This window comes from Pelophylax lessonae, assembly GCF_965119305.1.
Source record: "Pelophylax lessonae genome assembly, chromosome: 2".
In the NCBI taxonomy this organism is placed as follows: domain Eukaryota; kingdom Metazoa; phylum Chordata; class Amphibia; order Anura; family Ranidae; genus Pelophylax; species Pelophylax lessonae.
The window spans coordinates 697469884-697489919 of NC_138769.1; the positions used below are offsets into that span (position 1 = coordinate 697469884).

At 41.5% G+C, this 20036-nt stretch overlaps 1 protein-coding gene across 1 annotated transcript in view; it reads left to right on the top strand.

The window, feature by feature from the left end:
- Positions 1-20036, top strand: part of SYTL2 (synaptotagmin like 2) — a 133042-nt gene that overhangs the window by 95576 nt on the left and 17430 nt on the right. Inside the window, exons 14-18 of the mRNA XM_082248204.1 lie at positions 1400-1519; positions 5753-5922; positions 10019-10121; positions 16043-16204; positions 17539-17617. Of these exons, the coding sequence (XP_082104330.1) occupies positions 1400-1519; positions 5753-5922; positions 10019-10121; positions 16043-16204; positions 17539-17617 (634 nt within the window). The remainder of the gene's footprint in view (positions 1-1399; positions 1520-5752; positions 5923-10018; positions 10122-16042; positions 16205-17538; positions 17618-20036) is intronic.

The window sequence follows — 20036 nt, forward strand, 5'->3', positions numbered from 1 at the left end:
CTGCGGAATAGGACAGATGTCTTTTTTTTTTTTTTTTTTTTGAATCTGTGCTTGTTCAGTTTGTGTCCTTATTTACACAGTGGACAGGGGTGGACCCATGATGGCTATATGGGTGGCCAGATGTAAACAGATTTTTGTCCATTTACATTCAGCTTCAATCCATCATGTTTAGGTCCAGAGGTTCTTGTGGGGCGGGGGGGGGGGTGGGGGGTGAGGGTTCCCTCCAGTGACTTTTTGTGTTCAAGTTTTGCTAAAAGGTGAATGGAGGAATAGGTATTGGAAAATGTTGAGTACAGAGCCAGGAGATTGACAAAGCTCATGGGTGATTCAGAATGTAAACACTTCAGAAACTGAAATATCAGTGAGAGATGGAGTGATCCTTTAAAATAAACTAAACTACTAGTTGAAAAATGCAATGTACGCAGTATAATAATGACAGACCACTGCATTTAGATAAAAAGTAGTAGCAATAGGAAGTCTTTAAAAGGGTTTTCCACTTCAGTAAAAAAGTAGGAAAGCCCTTCACATCCTGTCTTGCTCATTGCTCTCCCTCCAGCCTTTGCCCATCTTACCCCTTGCGATTGGTTGTATTCAAATTTTTTTGATTGGCCTTATATAAATAGACTGGTCTGTAAAGATGCTCCCATATGATTCCCAAACATTATACCCAGCCACATCCCTGGTACCAATAATTGTATCCATAATGAAGGTAAAATATTGGTGACCATCTTATTCGGTGGTACCCATAGAGGGCATTCTGATAGACCATATTCTCACCTACATCATGGCCAGTCTTGTATGCCTTAATTAGTCAACTGAGTATCTGAAGCTTTTAGTTTGGGAATGTTCTATAATTTACAAAGGAGGGTGGGGGCACTACGCTTGCTTTTTTGCTTTTATGGAGATTTGTGTCTCCTGTACCACCATGCCCTTGCTGCACCTTGCTTATCCTTATACATACAGCTTATGATGACAACTCCAATACAGAACTTGTGGGAGTTCAGTAGTGGTCTGCAATGCTAAATGAAATCTCACTTGTGTTTGAACTCTTCCCCAACCTAACCTGCTAGTTCTGCTATGTGTTTAAATGTTCTGGATTAGTAGACTCTCCTCAAGAAGGAAACACATGGACTTATGTTAGACTTGGAAGTATGTAGTCAAAAACAAAACTAGTTCATCTTTTTTTTTTTTTTTAACACGACACCCCCAAAATACTTTAAAAATGGGAAGAGCCAAGCACAAGGTCCATGTTCCCTACCCTCCTTCACAGCATTATGTTTATACAGTACTTATAAGTGACAGGTGCGCTTTGAAAAGTAGGCAGTACACAATGTAATGCTCTTGACATTTGTCTTTTGTGTTGTGATTGTCTAGTGACTCTTTGTGTAATGTCTTCTAGACTGATGGCAGGGATACAGACTCGGCATCAGAAAGCAGTTTTCAGATTGGCAGACACAAGAAGAGCCCCAGCTCTCTAACCAATCTTAGTGGCTCCTCTGGCATGGCGTCAATGTCCTCTGTATGTAAAGTGTAATTCTCTGCTTCCACTAATTGCATCTTTTCTATGCTTCTGTGGTATTAATCACTACCGTGTTGTGTCTAATAACCATTCACTTTAATACAGCTGTAATGGTAAGTTTACCAAACTGGGTAGAGAGCACGTCTTACAGAATAAACGTCATAGGTAATCGGATGAAAACAAAAGGGCCTGCAAAGTCTTAAGGCCCGTACACACGATACAAAAATCGGAAGAAAAATTTCGTCCGAACAATCTGCCGATTTTCGGATTGTTAGTATAGTGCTTTCGACAGCCGATTACGAATTTTCAGAGGACAAAAACTGGATGTGCAGGCTATAAAATTTTTATCCTACGTCAACACAACGTCTGATTTTTCGTTTTAATTAGTAGTTTTCGTCCGGGGAAAAAAAAAAATCAGAGCAAGACTAGGCATGCTCAGAATCGAAAGAACACCTACAAAATAATTCAACACATGACATCACTTCTGAAGTTTGAATTCTGTCGTACGGGAATTTTCCCATGAAAGTAGCCTCTTCACTTTCGACATGAGACTAGCATGCAACAAAAAATGGACCGTTCGATAATCTGATCGTGTGTACGAGGCTTTAGTTCTCTTTTGAAAGCCGCCACAGCCTGAGTGGAAAGGTCTTTCCCTTGCCTGCTGCAGAGAAGAACCCTTGCTCTCTGTGAAAGCAGAAGTCCCTCTCCAGAGATAATTGGGAAGAGACTAGGGGCAACCCCTGCTAAGCTCCCAGCATGAAAAACAAATGGACTATCTTAGTACCCAAGCAGTTAGACAGTTCACATACATTTATTTTATTTATTAATATATTAATTTATAAATATAATATGATTCTGTAGCCTGCTTGTGTAGCCTATCTACTAGGCTACAGTAACATGTTTCTTGTGGGCATGAATAATAACCCAATTGTGTTTTGTTTGTGATTTACTAACGCCCTATTTTCCTTCTAATAATGAGAGAAAAAAAATGAAAGTGGTTTGTAAACCTCAGACATGAAATATGAATATATCCCTCTATAGTGTGTCCCGTCTCCGTTAAGAGCACTAAGTGTCATTTCTGTCATTCTTCTGCTGTCAGCATGAGTCACTGACCAGTTTTCCTGACACCAAGAGAAAAAAGGTGACTGGGAGCTGAAAAAAGGGGGCAGGAGCTGATTGACAATGAAGAGGGGTGACCAGCGCTACGGATTTCAAAATATGAAAAAAAGGGGGGTGGAAAGAATGCAAAAACGAATAAATAAAATAGTAAGGTGTAAGCTGCCACAATCAAACCTTTAAATCAAGGTGAAAGTGATAAATAAAATGTGACGATTGGTGTTGGCGCTACCTTTATGAATATCCCAAAAAACGTGAGTGGGGATGAAAGGGTGTCACTACCAATCCTTTTTCACCCTATGCATGGTAGTGAGTTTATTACACTCACGTGTTTTACTTTCAGCACTATTATTTAATTTGTAAATAAACACTCAGACTCGCATTTCTGACTATCATTTATTACACCATTTGGCACATTTCACCATTTGTGGGTTTTTACACCCTTTCATCCCCACTCACGTTTTTTGGGATATTCATAAAGGTAGCGCCAACACCAATCGTCACATTTTATTTAGGAGCTGATTGACAGCCTCAGGTCTGCTCCTATGAGCTGTGTGGAGAAGGTGTCTCTTTCCTCCATCAGCTCTGAGCTCTAAAGCTTTTAATTTCAACTCTCTGCCCCCTTTTTTTTTCTAAAATCTCAGACAAGCTTTATAATTCAGCATTTTGTAGAATGTAGAGAACAGAAGACTGCAGATAAACAGGTACAACGTATGAAGGAGGATTTGTTTAATCTGTGTATCACCTGACGCCAGTCGCTTTACTGGTTATGTCCGGGTTTACAACCACTTTAAGGGAAATGATAATATGGGGTCGCATATTGATTACAACATCCAGTTCATGTTCGACTACAAATATAAAGAGTTGTACTGTACTTGTTGACTTCCATACTTTAATCCAGCACTAATAAGGCAAGATGATCACGGTAATGTGTACATTTTTGAATCGTAACCATGTTTCCTGTAACCAATATTTAATAAATAATTCTTGATAGTATTGTTGAACTGTAAAAGTGGAAGTAAACCCATAGACTTAACCTTTTAAAAAAAAAACAGTTAAATTTCCAGCACATGCCGGGGAATGTAACTGTTGTGCTGTCAACCAAACTGTCAAGCCATCCAATGGCTGACGTCATAGCTGATCACATGTGCAGCACCATGGCAGTTGAAGATTAAACAGAGGCCAAGATGGCAGCTTCCATGGCTGAAAGATAGGATTTACTTCCACTTTAATCAAAATTTCTATACTGATGTCTACTGGTCGGTTGTTGCAATTTACTGAAATGTCGAGCCAAAAACTTGCCAGTTTTGTGTAAAGTTGGGGAAGGATTAAAATCCCATCAGGTTTTGATGGTGTCTGTTGGGGAGATTTACCCTCACTTCCTGTCCTACTGACAAAAGTTTCACCAGACAGGAAAATTTGAAACTGACCCAGTAAAAAAAAAAAAACCTGACGGGTTCTAGCCATCCCTCAACTCTACTAGAAAAAAAAAAAGTTATTTGGTTCAATGTTGCTGTTGAATTCCCATTACTACCGTCTGTCTGGTAAAACATTGTCAGAAGGGTAGGAAGTGGGGTAAATCTCTATAAAGGAAGGGTGGATAGCCGTGAAAACCTGGCTTGGGTTCTAACCCTTCCCCACTTTGTACTTACACTTGAACCACTTCAGCCCTTAAGACATACCTGTACATTCACCAATGGAGGTAGTTGTACCAGGATCAAGGCTGCATCTGGCATGATTCTGGTATTAAAATGTGCAGCTAGCGATGGGCTTGCCTGTAAAAGTGATCTGAGCAGCTCTACAGCCACCTGATCATTTTTACAGGGCGCAGAAGGGCCCACCACTGTTCCCAGGCTCTCTGGTATGATTGAGGAGCCCGGGACTGCTGCATCCTATGTGGCCGGCTGAGTTAAAGAGGAAGGGCAAGGTGCATCTGTTTTTTCCCCCTCCATTGTGATGAATGAAGCTGGAAGCAACAAGGATTTTAATCACTTTCAGTTTCCGGCGGCTGTTCACAAGCTGTTACCGACCACACAAGCATCTGATCAAGCCGATCTCTGTTTGATCAAATGCTTTTGAGGTCAAAGGAGAAATCTGGAATCTAGTACACTCCAGATCCCCACTAAAGGAGTACCTGTCTCTGTCCCATGTTATTACAAGAGATGTTGTTTATCCCTTGTAATAGCAATAAAGTTTATTAAAAAGAAAAAATTGAGACTGTGTAAAATTTTTAATTAAAAATAATTGCATTTTAAAAAAACCGAATGGTGAAACGGGTAAACGGTGATCGCACCACACGTGAGGTACCGCCATGAACATCAACGTTAGTTAAACTGTGAGATCTTGCACTAGAATTATTACTCTCAACTGGTAACCTGTAAAGGTTTTTATAGCATCCCCCTATGGATAGTTTACTATAAAGTAGTATGTCGCAGTTCCCCCGGTGTGCGCAATTTTTAAAGCATGACATGGGTATCTATATACTCAGCAGAATGTAATTTTTTATATTTGACCACAAATTTGGGTTTTGAATTAAAACTCATTAAAGAGTTTTTTGTTTTTTCCCTAAAAATTTGCATTTTGATAAACTGCTGCACAAATATCATGTGACATAAAAAAATTGCAACAACCTCCGTTTTATTTTCCAGGACGTTTTTGCTTTCCAAAACAATTTTGGGGTTTTGAGCAATTTTCTAGCAGAAAAATTCAGATTTTTACATGTAGGAGAGAAATGTCAGTTGGCCCGGTAGGCAAGTTATTAAACCCTATCTCTTCTCCATCTTAATGCTTTAAAAATTGGACTAAAAGCATTCATCACAAGAGTCTACTGTCTACTGTTATTGGCCAGAGAAGCTTCTTTGGTGCCCTTCTGATTTAGTTTCATTGTTCTGAAGGCCAAGGTAAACCAAATGCCATCCCTGTCCAATAAGAGCGCCCTTACTGGCCACTGAGGCAGTTTTATTTGGACATTGATTTCAGTTGGTACGAAAATGTACCGATTTCAAGAAGAATTAAGGGAAAGGGTTTATTCTGTTGGTACCTTCTGTGCATTTCAATCTGTGATAATGTGTGACTTTTATCGCTAGAACAAAATAAATTATTGGTTTATTCTTGCAGGTAAGTGGAAGTGTGATGAGCATCTACAGTGGGGATTTTGGCAACGTTGACATTAAAGGTGGCATTGAGTTTTCAATCGACTACGTGGAGCAGCTGAAGGAGTTCCTGATTTACATCTACCAGTGCAGAGAACTGGCAGTAGCTGAAGCGAAGAAACAGCGTTCTGACCCGTAAGATCGCTGGCCTTTACCATTACAAGAGAAATAGAAACTGCTTTATAAGCTAAATCCTAAACATGTTGTTTAACCACTTAAGCTCCAAAAGTTTTTAACCCCCCCCCCTTATGGTCAGGCCATTTTTTTTTTTGCAATACGGCACTGCGTTGCATTGACTGAGAATTGCACAGTTGTGCAACGCTTTACCCAAATAACATTTTTTTTCCCCACAAATAGCGTTTTCTTTTGGTGGTATTTGATCACCTGTGTGGTTGTTTTATTTTTTGCGCTATAAACAAAAAAACAGACAATTATGGAAAAAAAAAAAACCCCAATATTTCTTTCGTTCATCGACTGACATGGCGCTCCATAGATCATAACTACTGGGTTATATTGCCTCCTGCAGGAGTAGGACTAGACAGAACAAGAAACACTTGGCTACGCCTATGGGCTGCCCTCAGCTGGTGTATAACCCCCCTTTCTGCTCTAGGTATTCAGTTTAGTAGCAAGCAGTATTAGAAGTATCGAAACTCCTTAGAGGGGTGAGTGCTGTGTCCATCGATGACCTCAGAGAAATGGATTTTACAGTGAGTAAAAAAAATCCAACTTTTTTACTTTCTACTATAAAACACATTCAATAAAAAAAAAATGTAAAAAAATCAAATTTTTTTCATCAATTTAGGCCAATATGTATTCTGCTACATGTTTTTGGTTAAAAAACAAAAAACAAAAAAACTCCCAAGTAATAAGTGTGTATTGATTGGTTTGCGCAAAAGTTATAGCGTCTACAAACTATGGGATAGATTTATGGACTTTTATTTATTTTTTTTACTAGTAATGGTGGCGATCAGCGATTTTTAGCAGGATTGTGACAGACAAATCTAGCACTAAGTGACACTTTTTGGGGACCAGTGACACCAATACATTGACCAGTGCTAAAAAAATGACACTGGCAGGGAAGAGGTTAACGGGGCCAATAAAAGGGTTAAATGTGTTCCCTGGGAGTGCTTTCTAACTGTGTGGGGATGGTTTAACTGAAGGAAGAGCAGAAACACAAGATCTCCATCTTACTAGCAGAATGGCGATCTGCCTCGTTTAGACAGCCATTCTGCCTCTCTCCGAACGTTCGCCTGTTTTCCGGTGGACATTGGGTCCACTGAACCTGCTGATTGGCTCCCACTTTGTCCAATCGGAGCGGGGCTTGGGCAGTACAGTACAGTACAGGTACATGATTTTGCGCTTAAGGGCCGCTCTGCCACAGTAAATGTATGTTGGGCAGTCCTTAAACGGTTAAGCAGCATCTCTCCTGTGAGATATATATAGATATATAGATATAGAGATATATATATATATATATATATATATATATATATATATATATATATATATACACATACACACACAGTCCCATACAATATAATCCTATGCAGTGTTGCGCTGATACTATGGTTCCACTCAATACATCAAACAAAAGGGGATTTACTAAAAGTCCGAAGGTGCTGAAATAATGTTCTTGTCAATGTCAACACCATCCACCACCCTTAAGTGTGTGATCCTTGAAATACCGCCACCACCATAGACAAAGTGCTTGCTTACCAGCTCGCACAGACCTATTACGGAAGGTCAGTGACGCTTACAGCTATGTACTCAGCCAGGGCCTTTAAGTACCATCCGAGGATCCTCTTACGACATGCAAACCAACCGTCCAGAAGATGTTGTTAAATGTAATCTCCAAAATATAAAAGGCTCACCATAGCATAAAATCCATAACAGATTTTAAATGCTCAAATTATTGCACTTCAAGGAAATCATCACCTTTAAAAACAATAGTGCCGACCGGCAAAATAGCAGCAGCAGTCGCTCCTCCCTGCGCGTTTCATATAGTTACGACGTCTGGGGCACCATTTGCCTTGCAGAAACCTCTGCCTTCAGGTGGAAAACTTTATGGAGCTTGATGGAACTTTTTAAAAAAAAATTCAATATAGAACCTAGAATAATTGATCACTTATCTGAGAGAAATTGGATCTCGGTCAGTCTAGTCCGGAGATCTGCACAGTCTGCCCGACAGTGTTGGGGTAGTTACTCAAAAAATGTAACTAGTTACTAGTTACTTTTGTAAATTGTAACGAGATTACTTTACTAGTTACTGCATTTGAAAAGTAACTTCACTACTTATTACTTTACTTTCCTCTTTCTTAATTGACCGTGTAGAAGAAGATACATGACACTCTTTCTGCATAGAGTTTATTGTATAAACACAGGCTTTGGGAAACACGAGAACAAAACCTGAAAAAACTGAATAAAACATAAAGTGCAACAAAAAGTCATAAACTTCATCCCTCTCTATTCTTCGAAATAACGACTGTATCGCATGGCTTGGGTAACGCAGGAAAGCGCGTTCCTATAGCCTAGTAAAGTAGTGTAGTTACCTCCTATAGCCTAGTAAAATAGTGTAGTTTACCTCCTATAGCCTAGTAAAGTAGTGTAGTTACCAATATTAGTATTGTAACTAGTTACGTTACTTTAACAAAAAAAGTAATGTAGTTACTGTAATCCGTTACTTTGTAACTAGTTACCCCCAACACTGCTGCCCGATAAGGCAGCAGAGACAAGTTGGGGACCAAACTTTTCTCTGCTGTAGTTTTAGAAGTATACATTGGTCACCTCCCCGTCCCTCAGCCTGCAATTGGACAGTAAATTAAAGTTAAATCAAACTTTGTAACTTAAAGGGTAACTCTTCTTTCATATGGGGAAAAAATAGAAAAAAAATAATGTATACAATTGCGACTCAAGTTATATTGTAATTGAATGTTATTAAAAATGACTTTTCCTTTTTCAGTCTGCAGCTCTGTAATTTTCTGTAAAATGCAATATGGCTACCCAGAGGTGATCTGTACACCGAATGTGTACAAACGCCCCCCAGAAACATTTCCTGCTTTGTGATTGGCTCACCCAAGTCGGATTTCAGGCATCCCCTGCAACAACATTTTGTGTGATACTGCCAAAAGGAAATCGCCTCTAAAGGGATGCAGACCCTGCACTTTTTCTCATTGGAGCCTTGCAAGTGCAGCAGCTGGTTGATAATTATAAAACCACTCCCATTAGACTTGGATACAGACAAACCATTCTGTTTCTGCCAGTAGTCAACTTCCTTTATTGGACCAGCAAATGTGGCAGTTACAGGTTTGAGACAATGTAGCCATCACATGTAAGGGTTGGTCTTGGGTCTGGAGTTTAGATAACCTATAAATATATATATATTTATAGAACCCCCCCCCCCCCACGCAAAAAAGTCTCCACTGTAAAAAATAAATAAATAAGAGAATATCGTACACCCTCCTCAGTCCCCGCTGTGGTGACCTCTGTTGGCAATGAGCTGTTGGTGCCCACACAGCCGATGTAGCAGTCTGCGATTTGAAATCACTGCTTCTCCTTTTTTTTTTTTTTTTTATTAGCAGTATATAGCAGTCTTGTGACTTCGATCAGTGTCTGGTTAAAGCTTGTAGGAGGAGTTTTCATTCTCTTACTGTCCTATCAGGCTGCATAACCCCTGACCCTCTAACTGGACAGTGCTGATTGGCCCTGTGCCGATCACATGCACCCTCCCAAGAATAAAAAAACTCTCTAACAATACACACCAAATTGACCATTAGAAGCGCTGATAGCTTTACCATTTTAAATGGAGCATGTGCAGAGTGCCTCCTATGACTCTACTATCAGGCGATTGATTGGGGACAGTAAAAGAAGGGGGAGATCAGAGAAGACAGAATCAGCCTTTTTACACTATGCGGAGGATTAACCCCTTAGGTTCCACAGTGAGCATAATGAGCATGCTTTACTGCATATACAGACTGATTTTTACTGTTGTGGGTTTCGTAACACTTTAAGTACCCGGGACAAATTTATAGATTAAAAAGATCAGGCACGTTTTTAGCCAGTGTATAAAATGTATGGATATGCCTTTTGAGGTGCTAAGATGCATTCACAAATTTTAATAGTAACAATGAATGTTGGGCTTCCTAAGAAATAATATTCCTGGCCTTGTTCCCTAACCTTTAACTTGCCACTTCCAAAGTACTTATTCCAGCATGTACATTTATCTTCCGTATAGATATGTGAAGGCCTATTTGCTCCCAGAAAAGGCGAAGATGGGTAAAAGAAAAACTGCCGTGAAGAAGAAGACGCTGAACCCGGTTTACAACGAAATACTGAGGGCAAGTATTTATACATTGACAAAAGATTTGAAATTCCTCTGTGTGGGACTTTTACACTGCAACCAATTTTTTATATTTATTTATAGTAAAAAATACCTCACATTTGGCTCAAACATGTCAAAAACCTAACTGAGGACAATTTGCATTCAAGCACAATTGCTTAAAATACCCAATACCATATAATGCTGCATAACACACAGGTCTGGGTATAGAGACTGGTGTGTTGTCCCATATGGTATGTCTATATATAGAGTCTGGGTATAGAGACTGGTGTGTTGTCCCTGATGGTATGTCTATATATAATCTGGGTATAGAGACTGGTGTGTTGTCCCATATGGTATGTCTGTCTATATATAGAGTCTGGGTATAGAGACTGGTGTGTTGTCCCATATGGTATGTCTATATATATATATATATATATATATATATATATATATAGAGTCTGGGTATAGAGACTGGTGTGTTGTCCCATATGGTATGTCTATATATAGAGTCTGGGTATAGAGACTGGTGTGTTGTCCCTTATGGTATGTCTATATATAGTCTGGGTATAGAGACTGGTGTGTTGTCCCATATGGTATGTCTATATATAGAGTCTGGGTATAGAGACTGGTGTGTTGTCCCATATGGTATGTCTATATATAGTCTGGGTATAGAGACTGGTGTGTTGTCCCATATGGTATGTCTATATATAGAGTCTGGGTATAGAGACTGGTGTGTTGTCCCATATGGTATGTCTATATATAATCTGGGTATAGAGACTGGTGTGTTGTCCCATATGGTATGTCTATTTATAGAGTCTGGGTATAGAGACTGGTGTGTTGTCCCATATGGTATGTCTGTCTATATATAGAGTCTGGGTATAGAGACTGGTGTGTTGTCCCATATGGTATGTGTCTATATATGCGTGTAATTGGTGGTGCGCTATATCTAAACTATGTGCAAAAATGCAAATGAATGATGTGCAGCCTCAAATATATACAATTAAGGTGCAAAACTGTAACATATAAATATGTGTGAGAAGAAGTCCCAAGACACTAATGTGTCTATATTGAAACGATTTTCGGTGATGTGGTTGGTGATGGATGGTGTTCAAAAGTAATACGTGACTTGAATTCCCTCCACCTGTTAGAATTCCTCCTTACCGGACGGAATAAAATAAGTGCTCTCCTTAAAGGAAACAAACAATCCCTGGTGCTCCAAAATCAAAAGGTGCTCCCCACCGTGCGTATAAAATAGCCTGCTGGGCTTCTTACCAGATGGATATAGATAACATGCGTAATTGCATCCCTCTTGGACGGGTCTGTCTCTGTATCCAATTGGTCCTTATCAGCCTCTGGTGGATATGGACACCGAATACTATTGCGCTGCTCACAGGCAGATGGGTCCTATATTCCGGTGACACTGGTAGCCGCCTACAGTAAGCGGTGGGAAGGATCGTATCGTTCCAGCATGACATGTAAAAAGGAATGACTGCTATAGTGCATTATCCTTAGTGTAAACTTTATTCAAAATGAAATTGCACTTACATGAAATATGCGGTAGAAAAGCGTAAGGAATTCCTGTATGACTAGGGTCCGGCTGCAGTCCGGATCCCCAGCGACGTGGTGACGGCACGCCTCCTGTCTGACGCGTTTCCGCCTAATTGGCTGTCTTCGGAGACTATCTATATATAGAGTCTGGGTATAGAGACTGGTGTGTTGTCCCATATGGTGTCAAGAATGGTTAAGTCCTCTCGGAACGTCTTTCTCCATATTCAAACTGTCTGAGACCATTGTGTTTTATCTGGTATTGGGTATCACCACCGTTTAAGCAATTGTGCTGTAATGCAAAATGTCCTCAATTTATGTTTTTAACATGTTTGAGCCTCATGTGAGGTATTTTTTTTTACTATGAACAATAACATTTTTATTTTTGATAAATAATTCTATGGTGGCATATGTTTGGTTGCCGTGTTAAAGTCCTACACAAAGGGAATTTCCATCATTTGTCTATTACTGCAAGGATGATGGCAACCTCTTCCAAAGCTTTATTTAGCATATCTTTTTTTTTTTATCGTATTTATACATTACCAAACATTGGAGGCTTATAGAAGATTAAACCCCAACTCCAGCCAAATAATTTTTATTAGTCTTTAGTTAAAAAAAAAAGACAGTGTCAAGTTTTGCCAGGCCTTTTCTCCAGTCTAACTCCACGGGGGAGATTTTCCTTCACTTTCTACCTCTGCGATAATTATACAAGAAATGGAGACACTAGATAGGGAAGTCATGGAAAGAATGTTTGGGGGGGGGGGGGGGATAGGATCAATATTGGCTCAGTTACAAGGAAACTTGCTGTATTCTGTGGTCTAGAACTCTCGTATGACTAAAGCATCTAGTAGGCAATATTCTTTTTTTTTCCCAAATCAAATACCTTTTTTTTTTTTTTTTTGCATATATCTGGCTTTGCTCAAGACCTGATACTACACTAAAACGCATTCGCTGTCCTAATAAGGCAGCAAATCGGTCTGGTGGGTGCGCAGTCTTATCTTGGTGGAGGAGTGTCTGTTTAAATGATATTGGCACTGAATATCCGCACATTTGTGGATTTATTTAAAGGACTTTATGTGTTGTAATGGACTGGATTGTCATATATAACCTTTATTCACATCATTGTTTGGCTCATTTGTCACTTTATATCACTTTTTTAGCGCTGCAACCTTATTTTATATGTTATGTTGGTGTTTGCATATTCACACTGTTTGCAAGCTGCTGCTTTAATTTGATATAAAGGCGCTGACCTTATTTTATTTTAGGTTTACCTTTTTTTGCCCACTAGCTAATGCTTCAATCATATTAAATAGTTACATAACACAGAATACGCCAATTTGTGCTGTAGCCGAGCTAATCTGTGTCAAAATCGATCGGCGAACGGTTTATACATCTAGACCCCAAAGTGTCATTTAAAAACAAAATGGAAGGTTCTAACTAGTCCCAGCGCAAAGTGAGATGTGCACATACAGTGGTTCCTACCGTTTCTTGTTTTATCCAGAATGAAAAGGATTAAGTTTTTCTATTTCATTCTTTGAAGAACCCAGCTGACATTTTATCATTGGGGCTATAGTGCCACCTGCAGGAAAAAATACTTGGCTGAAATCCCTCTTCTGCTAGAGGCTTCCAGGTGAAAAGCCTGTGGCTCTAACCCTTCCCCACTTTATCCAAAATGAAAAAATGTACTCTAGGGTTGGTGCTACATTTCTCTGTGATACTTTGTGTCGTGTTGTTGTTTTTTTTTGGGTGGGTTTCTTTTTTTTGGTGTTTTTTTTTTTTTTTTTTTTTTGGTGGGTTTTTATTTATTTTTTGTTTTATTTTACATACAGAATCTGTTGCCTTTTTACATACAACTTAAATATACATGCTATAGTGGTGATAAAAAAAATCTTTACTAAAGGGGTGACCGCTGCCAGAATTAATCAGGAAGTCGATCACCCTTCTGCAACCGGTGCCCTGGCCAAACTCACACCTCTCCCTTTTATATACTTCAGTCTATAGCCTTAGAAGTGAAACAGAACAGGGAAGATGAGGTGGGCGGGGGATCCATTGCAAGAATATGCACAGTATGCATGTACAATTATAGCATACTCAGGGCTGGTTCACACACATGACGAAGCGATGTCTGAGAGGTAAACCGCGGTTTCCTCCGCCTTGTAGCTGCCCATTCTGGCACTCAATTCAGTGCATCACTTTGCGCCTTTTTTTTCTTTTCTCTCCCTGAATTCTATTTGAAGTGTAGAATAGTACACTTCATTCATGTCGCTGTACAGCAGTACAATGCACTGCGCTGCTGTACAATGTGCTGCGATAAAATGCAGAATGGCTGCGTTTTTATCTTCGCACGCTGCAGCGCAGTTCGAGGTTGCATTGCAGTGTTAATGGGACACACAGGAAACCATTAATTTGTGTGTTTCCTTGCTGTGACAGACGTTTTACGATGCAGTCACCGTACAATGTGTGACTTCACCCTTACCTTTTTTGTATTCGTCTTCAGTGATAACGCCATACTCTCCCTTACTAATACAAAGCCACATCTTCGCGGCAAGCTTTCTCTTTCTGATATGGGGGGGGGGGGGGGCAGTGATACAATCCCTGCACAATCCCTGCACTTGCAATGTCCCAGCACTAGACATCACTCTTCTGCATGATGGTAGTGTGCACCACACTGTGCATGTTCAGCAGGTTCTTTATTTGGGGGGGTTGCTAGGAAATGGAGTGTATTGGCAGCAGAGAAAACCAAAACTCTTACATTTTTATTCATGTGCTCTGTTTCCCAGGGGACAAATCGCATGTTGTACTTGACCGAGACATAGGACCGTGTGTGTGTGTATGTGTGTGTATTAGGGATCGACCGATTATTGGCAAAGCTGATATATCGAGGGGCCGATCTGCACTTTCCCCGATATATCGGAATCGGCCACCAAGGTGACCAATATTGCCGATATTTCGGGAAAGTGCTTGTACCGGAGTGATGCCTGCAGCTAGAGGCATCACCCCGGTACCGGCGGTCGGCTGTCTTGTAATGACAACTGATGCGGCTGAGAAGCCGCTCGGCTGTCATTACAAGGAGCGAGAGGGGACGACCCCCCCTCTCGCCACCAGCACGGCCGCCAAAAACACGATCAAGGCCGCATTCGGCTCTTATCTGGTCTCCATGCAAAAACCCGGAAGTGATGTCATGACATCACTTCCGGGTACTGTTGCCAGAATCAAAAAAATGACAACATTCAAAACAACCAAACTTGGGCGTTTTGAATGCTTTTAAGTGCAGAGGAGGGGTTTGGGGTCTTTTAGACCCCCAGATCCCTCCACAAAAGTACCTGTCAAAGAAAAAAAAATTTTTTTTAAATGTACGAAAATATTGGCACATACATACATACATATATATATGTGTGTATATGTATATATAATATAGGTTTTTACTTTTCCCTTTTATTGGTCCAGCTACATGGACTTGCGGATGGAATGCAGGAGGATGGAGCTGATCGCCTAAAATGTTACAGGCAAGGGCTTGGAGATGAAAAAATGTTAAAGCAGCCGTCTCCTTGCTAGCTGCGTTGTCGGACAGGTTGTGGAGGGAGGAGCATTGTCCTGTCTGACCTTGCAGCAATCCTTAGACCATGCATAGGAAGATTGGTCAAAGTACTACAGAACACACAAAAAAAAAAAAATTGAAAGGTAGCTTTCTTTTGAAACACACTTCATGTCTTGGGTGACAATGCTAATTGACTGTATTTTATCTGTGGAGGGCATTGTTATTACTCTATTATTACTCCAAAACACCTGCCCCCCTCCTCATCACCATAACCTAGGGAAGAGATGTGTTCTGTAGTCGACAGAGAAGAGAAATCCTGAAGGGATGACCACACTGCTTGGGATTTTAATGGAGCGTTAAAAGCGATATACAGCAATATAGGAGTTGGGATTGGGATTAGGACTGTTCTCCTGTACTTGCAAAATTTGAAGAGATAAAGCATGGGAAACTGTATGTATTGCAGAGAGATTTTTTTTTTTCTCAATCATTTACTTTAAGGGCTCATCTACACACACTCTCTACCAACCCTTTCTACTGCCTCACAAATGCAACCTATTGTATAAATGTTGCACCACAATCACAGCATTGCATACTAGGGTATCCATGTTAACTTGTGGCTTGGCGGTCAGGGACAGTAAAATGTGGCACCTGTCTATTTCTATTTTTACCCCCCCCCCCCCCCCCCAGCCACCCATGTAAAAGAGGCCTTAATGCCCACTGCAAAAATGTTTTAGTTTTATTATCGGTTTATGTCCCTATTGGGAAATCTGTACATCTCAAATTGCTTGGCGCATAGATTTAGGGATTTGTACATATGTTACTGAAATTACTAAATTACTTTTTTTCCTCTTCAGTATAAGATTCCCAAGCAGTCTCTTCTGGCACAAACTCTGAACCTGTCGGTGTGGCACCATGATGCACTGGGCCGGAACAGCTTCCTGGGTGAAGTCAACCTAAATTTAGGGACGTGGGACTGGAGTAACACACAGAGGAAATGGTATCAGCTAGAACCACGCGTAAGTTGGGGGAGTCTCTACCGCGCAATGCTTCTCTGACTCGTACAGGAATCACAAAATCTTCCAAAACCTAACGTGTCTCTAGCTTGGACTGACATCACCAATCTAATTAAATGCAACTTTACTGGCTGCTGCTTAACAGTCACATTAGTGGCTTCACTTATTTTCCATATTCATGTATACCCCATATTCTACAAAAATTAAAATCTAAGGAAGCCCGCATGTGTATTCCTAGAGGCGCATCCTCCCCAAAAGCATACTTTTCCATTTTATGGGCATTCTGGAGAAAGTGGCTTCTGAAGTTTTTTGGCTTCCTCCATCTCTCCACTCCCAGGCTGTGATTGGGCAATGAAAAAGTAGGACAATGGTGTGGACATGCCTATGTTCGTTGCTCTTGTAAGCATGTTTACAATATTAGACTGATATCACCGTGCAAAAAAATGTAGTCTGCATTGGCTTTGATAGCTGCTGACCACTCTTCTGGCACTTTAAAGCTGGTTACACACTATACAATTTTCTTAAGAATTTTTCCTTTAGATTTACCAAAACAATATAATAGGAGGTCAGACCTAAAAATTTTCAATTTATATGCAACCAAGCAGGCCCGTGCACTACATAGTAAAGGTAAATCTAAAGGAAATCTACCAACAAAAGTTGTATAGTGTGTATCCAGTTTAAGTTACAGAATGCAAATATAAAGACAGGTCCTGCCAGCCAAAGCTTTGGTCGCTACATTGCTTTACCTGCATTGCCAGTAGTTGTATCATACGGTTACTTCTTGAACGATGAACTGTGAATCAAACTTACCTTTTGAGAAGGAAAATGATAAATGCACCTATATTACAAAAAGAAGAAATGTACAATGATCATGAAAATGTTTGAATTGGAGCCTGGAAAGCATTGCAACTGCGTTCAGTTAATCTCTGGCTACTGCAGACTATTCCTCCAGGTCCATTTTGGAGGTTGCATTGCGGCCTTCGCTGCAGCGCTGCCCAACGAACGCAGCGGAGAGGGGAGGGAGGGGGTGTTTATTTTTCTGCTTGTGTGAAGCAAAGCATCACAGCCGCAGCATGTGTGCACCCCCCTCCACTGCCTTTGCTGCTTGACAGATGGGATTTTTTTTATCTTTCCTTTCACAGATCCCTGGACTGTGCAAGCCCTTTTAACCCTTCAATATATTTGGAGGGAGAAATCGGATGCACTCCCAAGGAAAAGCGACAGACTCCCCACAAATTGTGTTCTTGATAACCAGTGCTTTGTCTCCATAAAGGGAGCTCTTTTTTTTTGTTTTTTCCCCAAACAATGTAATCGGAGCACTTGGTTTTGTCTTTCAGACCCCGGCTGCTGGTATTGGGTTGGAGAACAGGGGAGAGATGAAGCTCTCTTTAAAATATGTTCCGATGTCACCTTCCGGTAAGTACAGCAAGTGAAAAGATGATGGTGCCAGGCCATGCAAATGCTGTGCAATAATGCTTTAATATATTTTGCTACTTGAATTTTCACATGACCTAGCCTAGTTACATAGTTAGTGAGGTTGAAAAAAGACCTCAGTCCATCCAGTTCAACCTATGATGTGTGTGTGTGTTTGCTGTTAACCGTACATTGTATACCCCTGTATGTTGTGGTCTTTAAGGTGCCCATCTAATCGTTTTTTGAAACGATCGATGCTCCCTGCTGATACCACTGTTTGCGGAAGAGAATTCCACATCCTTACTGCTCTCACAGTGAAGAACCCCCTGCGTAGTTTAAGGTTAAACCGCCTTTCCTCTAGTTTTAGTGAGTGGCCACGTTTCTTAGACCCCATTCAGACTAGCGCAACTTGTCAGGCGACTTATCAGCCTGACAAGTCGTGCTCGGTCGCTCGCCATTGATTAGCACAGGACCCGTTCTAATAGGAGAGACACTAGTCGCTCCGACTTAGAAAAAGGGTCCTGTACCACCTTGGGGCGACCTGGAGGCGACTTGCATTGACTTCCATTATGTGAAGTCCCTGCAAGTCGTGCCGTGCACGCTGTGCACCGCGACTTCACAGGTTGCCCCTCGAAGTCGGATCGCCTCAGTGTTAACCGGCTCTTATTGTATTTCCTTAGCTACAGAAACTGTATAGTGGTTAACCAGAATTCTCCCCAATCCTCCCCTCCCCATCTAGAACATGTCACAGTGTTATTTTTTTTTTCTTTTACCTTGTTCGTGTAGCGGGAAACATTACTCACTGCAAAATCACCAGATTTGGTTTTCCAGAGGCAGCCGCTGTGGAGGGAGCAGCAGGGTACCTGATTTCTGTTCTCACTCATCTAGGCACATCGCCAAAAACTACTTCCCATGATAAATATATGCATGTGAAAAGAGAGAAGGCTGGGGGGTTGATAAGTGGAGTTCTGTAGCCCAGCAGGGGAGAACTCCAGCAGGGCTGGCACTACTTGGGTTTTTTGTGCATCAGATGCACTGTGTTGTCAGCGCACTATGGGAAGTTTGGAGCTCACCTGATTTCTTTTGTTCATTGATGGACACATCGCCTGTTTCTTCTTAACCATTGGGTTACACTGCCCCCTACAGTAGTAGGACACTAGGCAGGGAAAAGCTTGACTACGCCTATGGGCAGTTCCAGGGGGTATACACCCTCAGCTATCAGCACTCAGTTTTTTTTTCTGCCTAGTCAAGAGTTAGGAACTAGTTCCTTGCTGGGATCTCTGGTCCTAGCAATTTTTTTTTTTTTTTTTTTTTTAATGGACTTTTTTGTTAAACATTTTTACAATCTATTTTCTTTTACAATCTGTTTATTTATAGGACAGGGAAGCAAGCAGTGCAAGGGGGGAGGGGGGGGCTTCACAGTGAAAGGGGGCCACACGGTAAGGGGGGGCTCAGAAGAAGGCATAAAAGGGAGGGGGGGACCAGTGTCTGAGAAGCAATTACTGGAATGATGCCCTGTGTCTTGTGTCTCTCCCTGCAGCAGTTGAAAGCTGGCAGGAGGGGGGGGGGGGTGGCCCCAGTGCATTTAGCTGAAGCCCCATCTCTTCCTTTGGGCATCTGCCTGGCTGGGATCTGTGCACTTGCAGCTGGGCCTCCCCAAAAACGTAGGCCGCGGCCTGCTAGGCCCTGTGGTCAGCTTGGTGCCGCCTCTGGAAGGGGTGGCGCTGTGTGAACGCTTTATTTTTTTAAATTACAGGCTTGCCACCATTATTGCATGGGTCACCTGCCCCTTTTAGCGCTGCAGGACCATCAGGGTACCCTGCCTGCGCCTCCATGTCACGGCGGGCGGCCCCTTTTTAAGGGGGCTATTTCCTATTATGCCCTCTATGGAGGGCACAGAGGGTGACCTCGTTTTTTTATGGGGTCCAGTAGGTGGTCCATTCGTGATCCCTTGGGCGGCATCCTCTTTGCGGAATCGGACATTGGGCGGCCTCGCCTGGTTATGTTTTCCGGGGAAGCTTAGTATATAGAGACCCAACTGGGTCTGTGTCCACATGCCCTGAGTGAGGGCTTCAGATAGTGAAGATGATTCCTCTGCTCCTATAACCGCGCATGAAAAGGTGCTGGTGGATGCACTGTTTGTGTCAGTGCATGACGCTTTAAAAATGGAGGTTGCGGCTGATGCTGTGTCAGAGGCGCCGGGCTCCTTTGGCACCCACAGGCCCTCCAAAGCAGCGAGGGTGTTCCCTTTTCCACAAACAGTGGGGTTGTCCAAAACGCATTGGTTCCTAAGCGCTTTTTGCTTACGGTGTCCTTATGAGGATTAACTGCATTAAAGGTGGACGATCCCACCTGTAGTAGACTCGTCGGTTTCCAGGTTAAATGAAGCTACCTTCATTTCGGTTGAGGAGTCCCTGGCCTT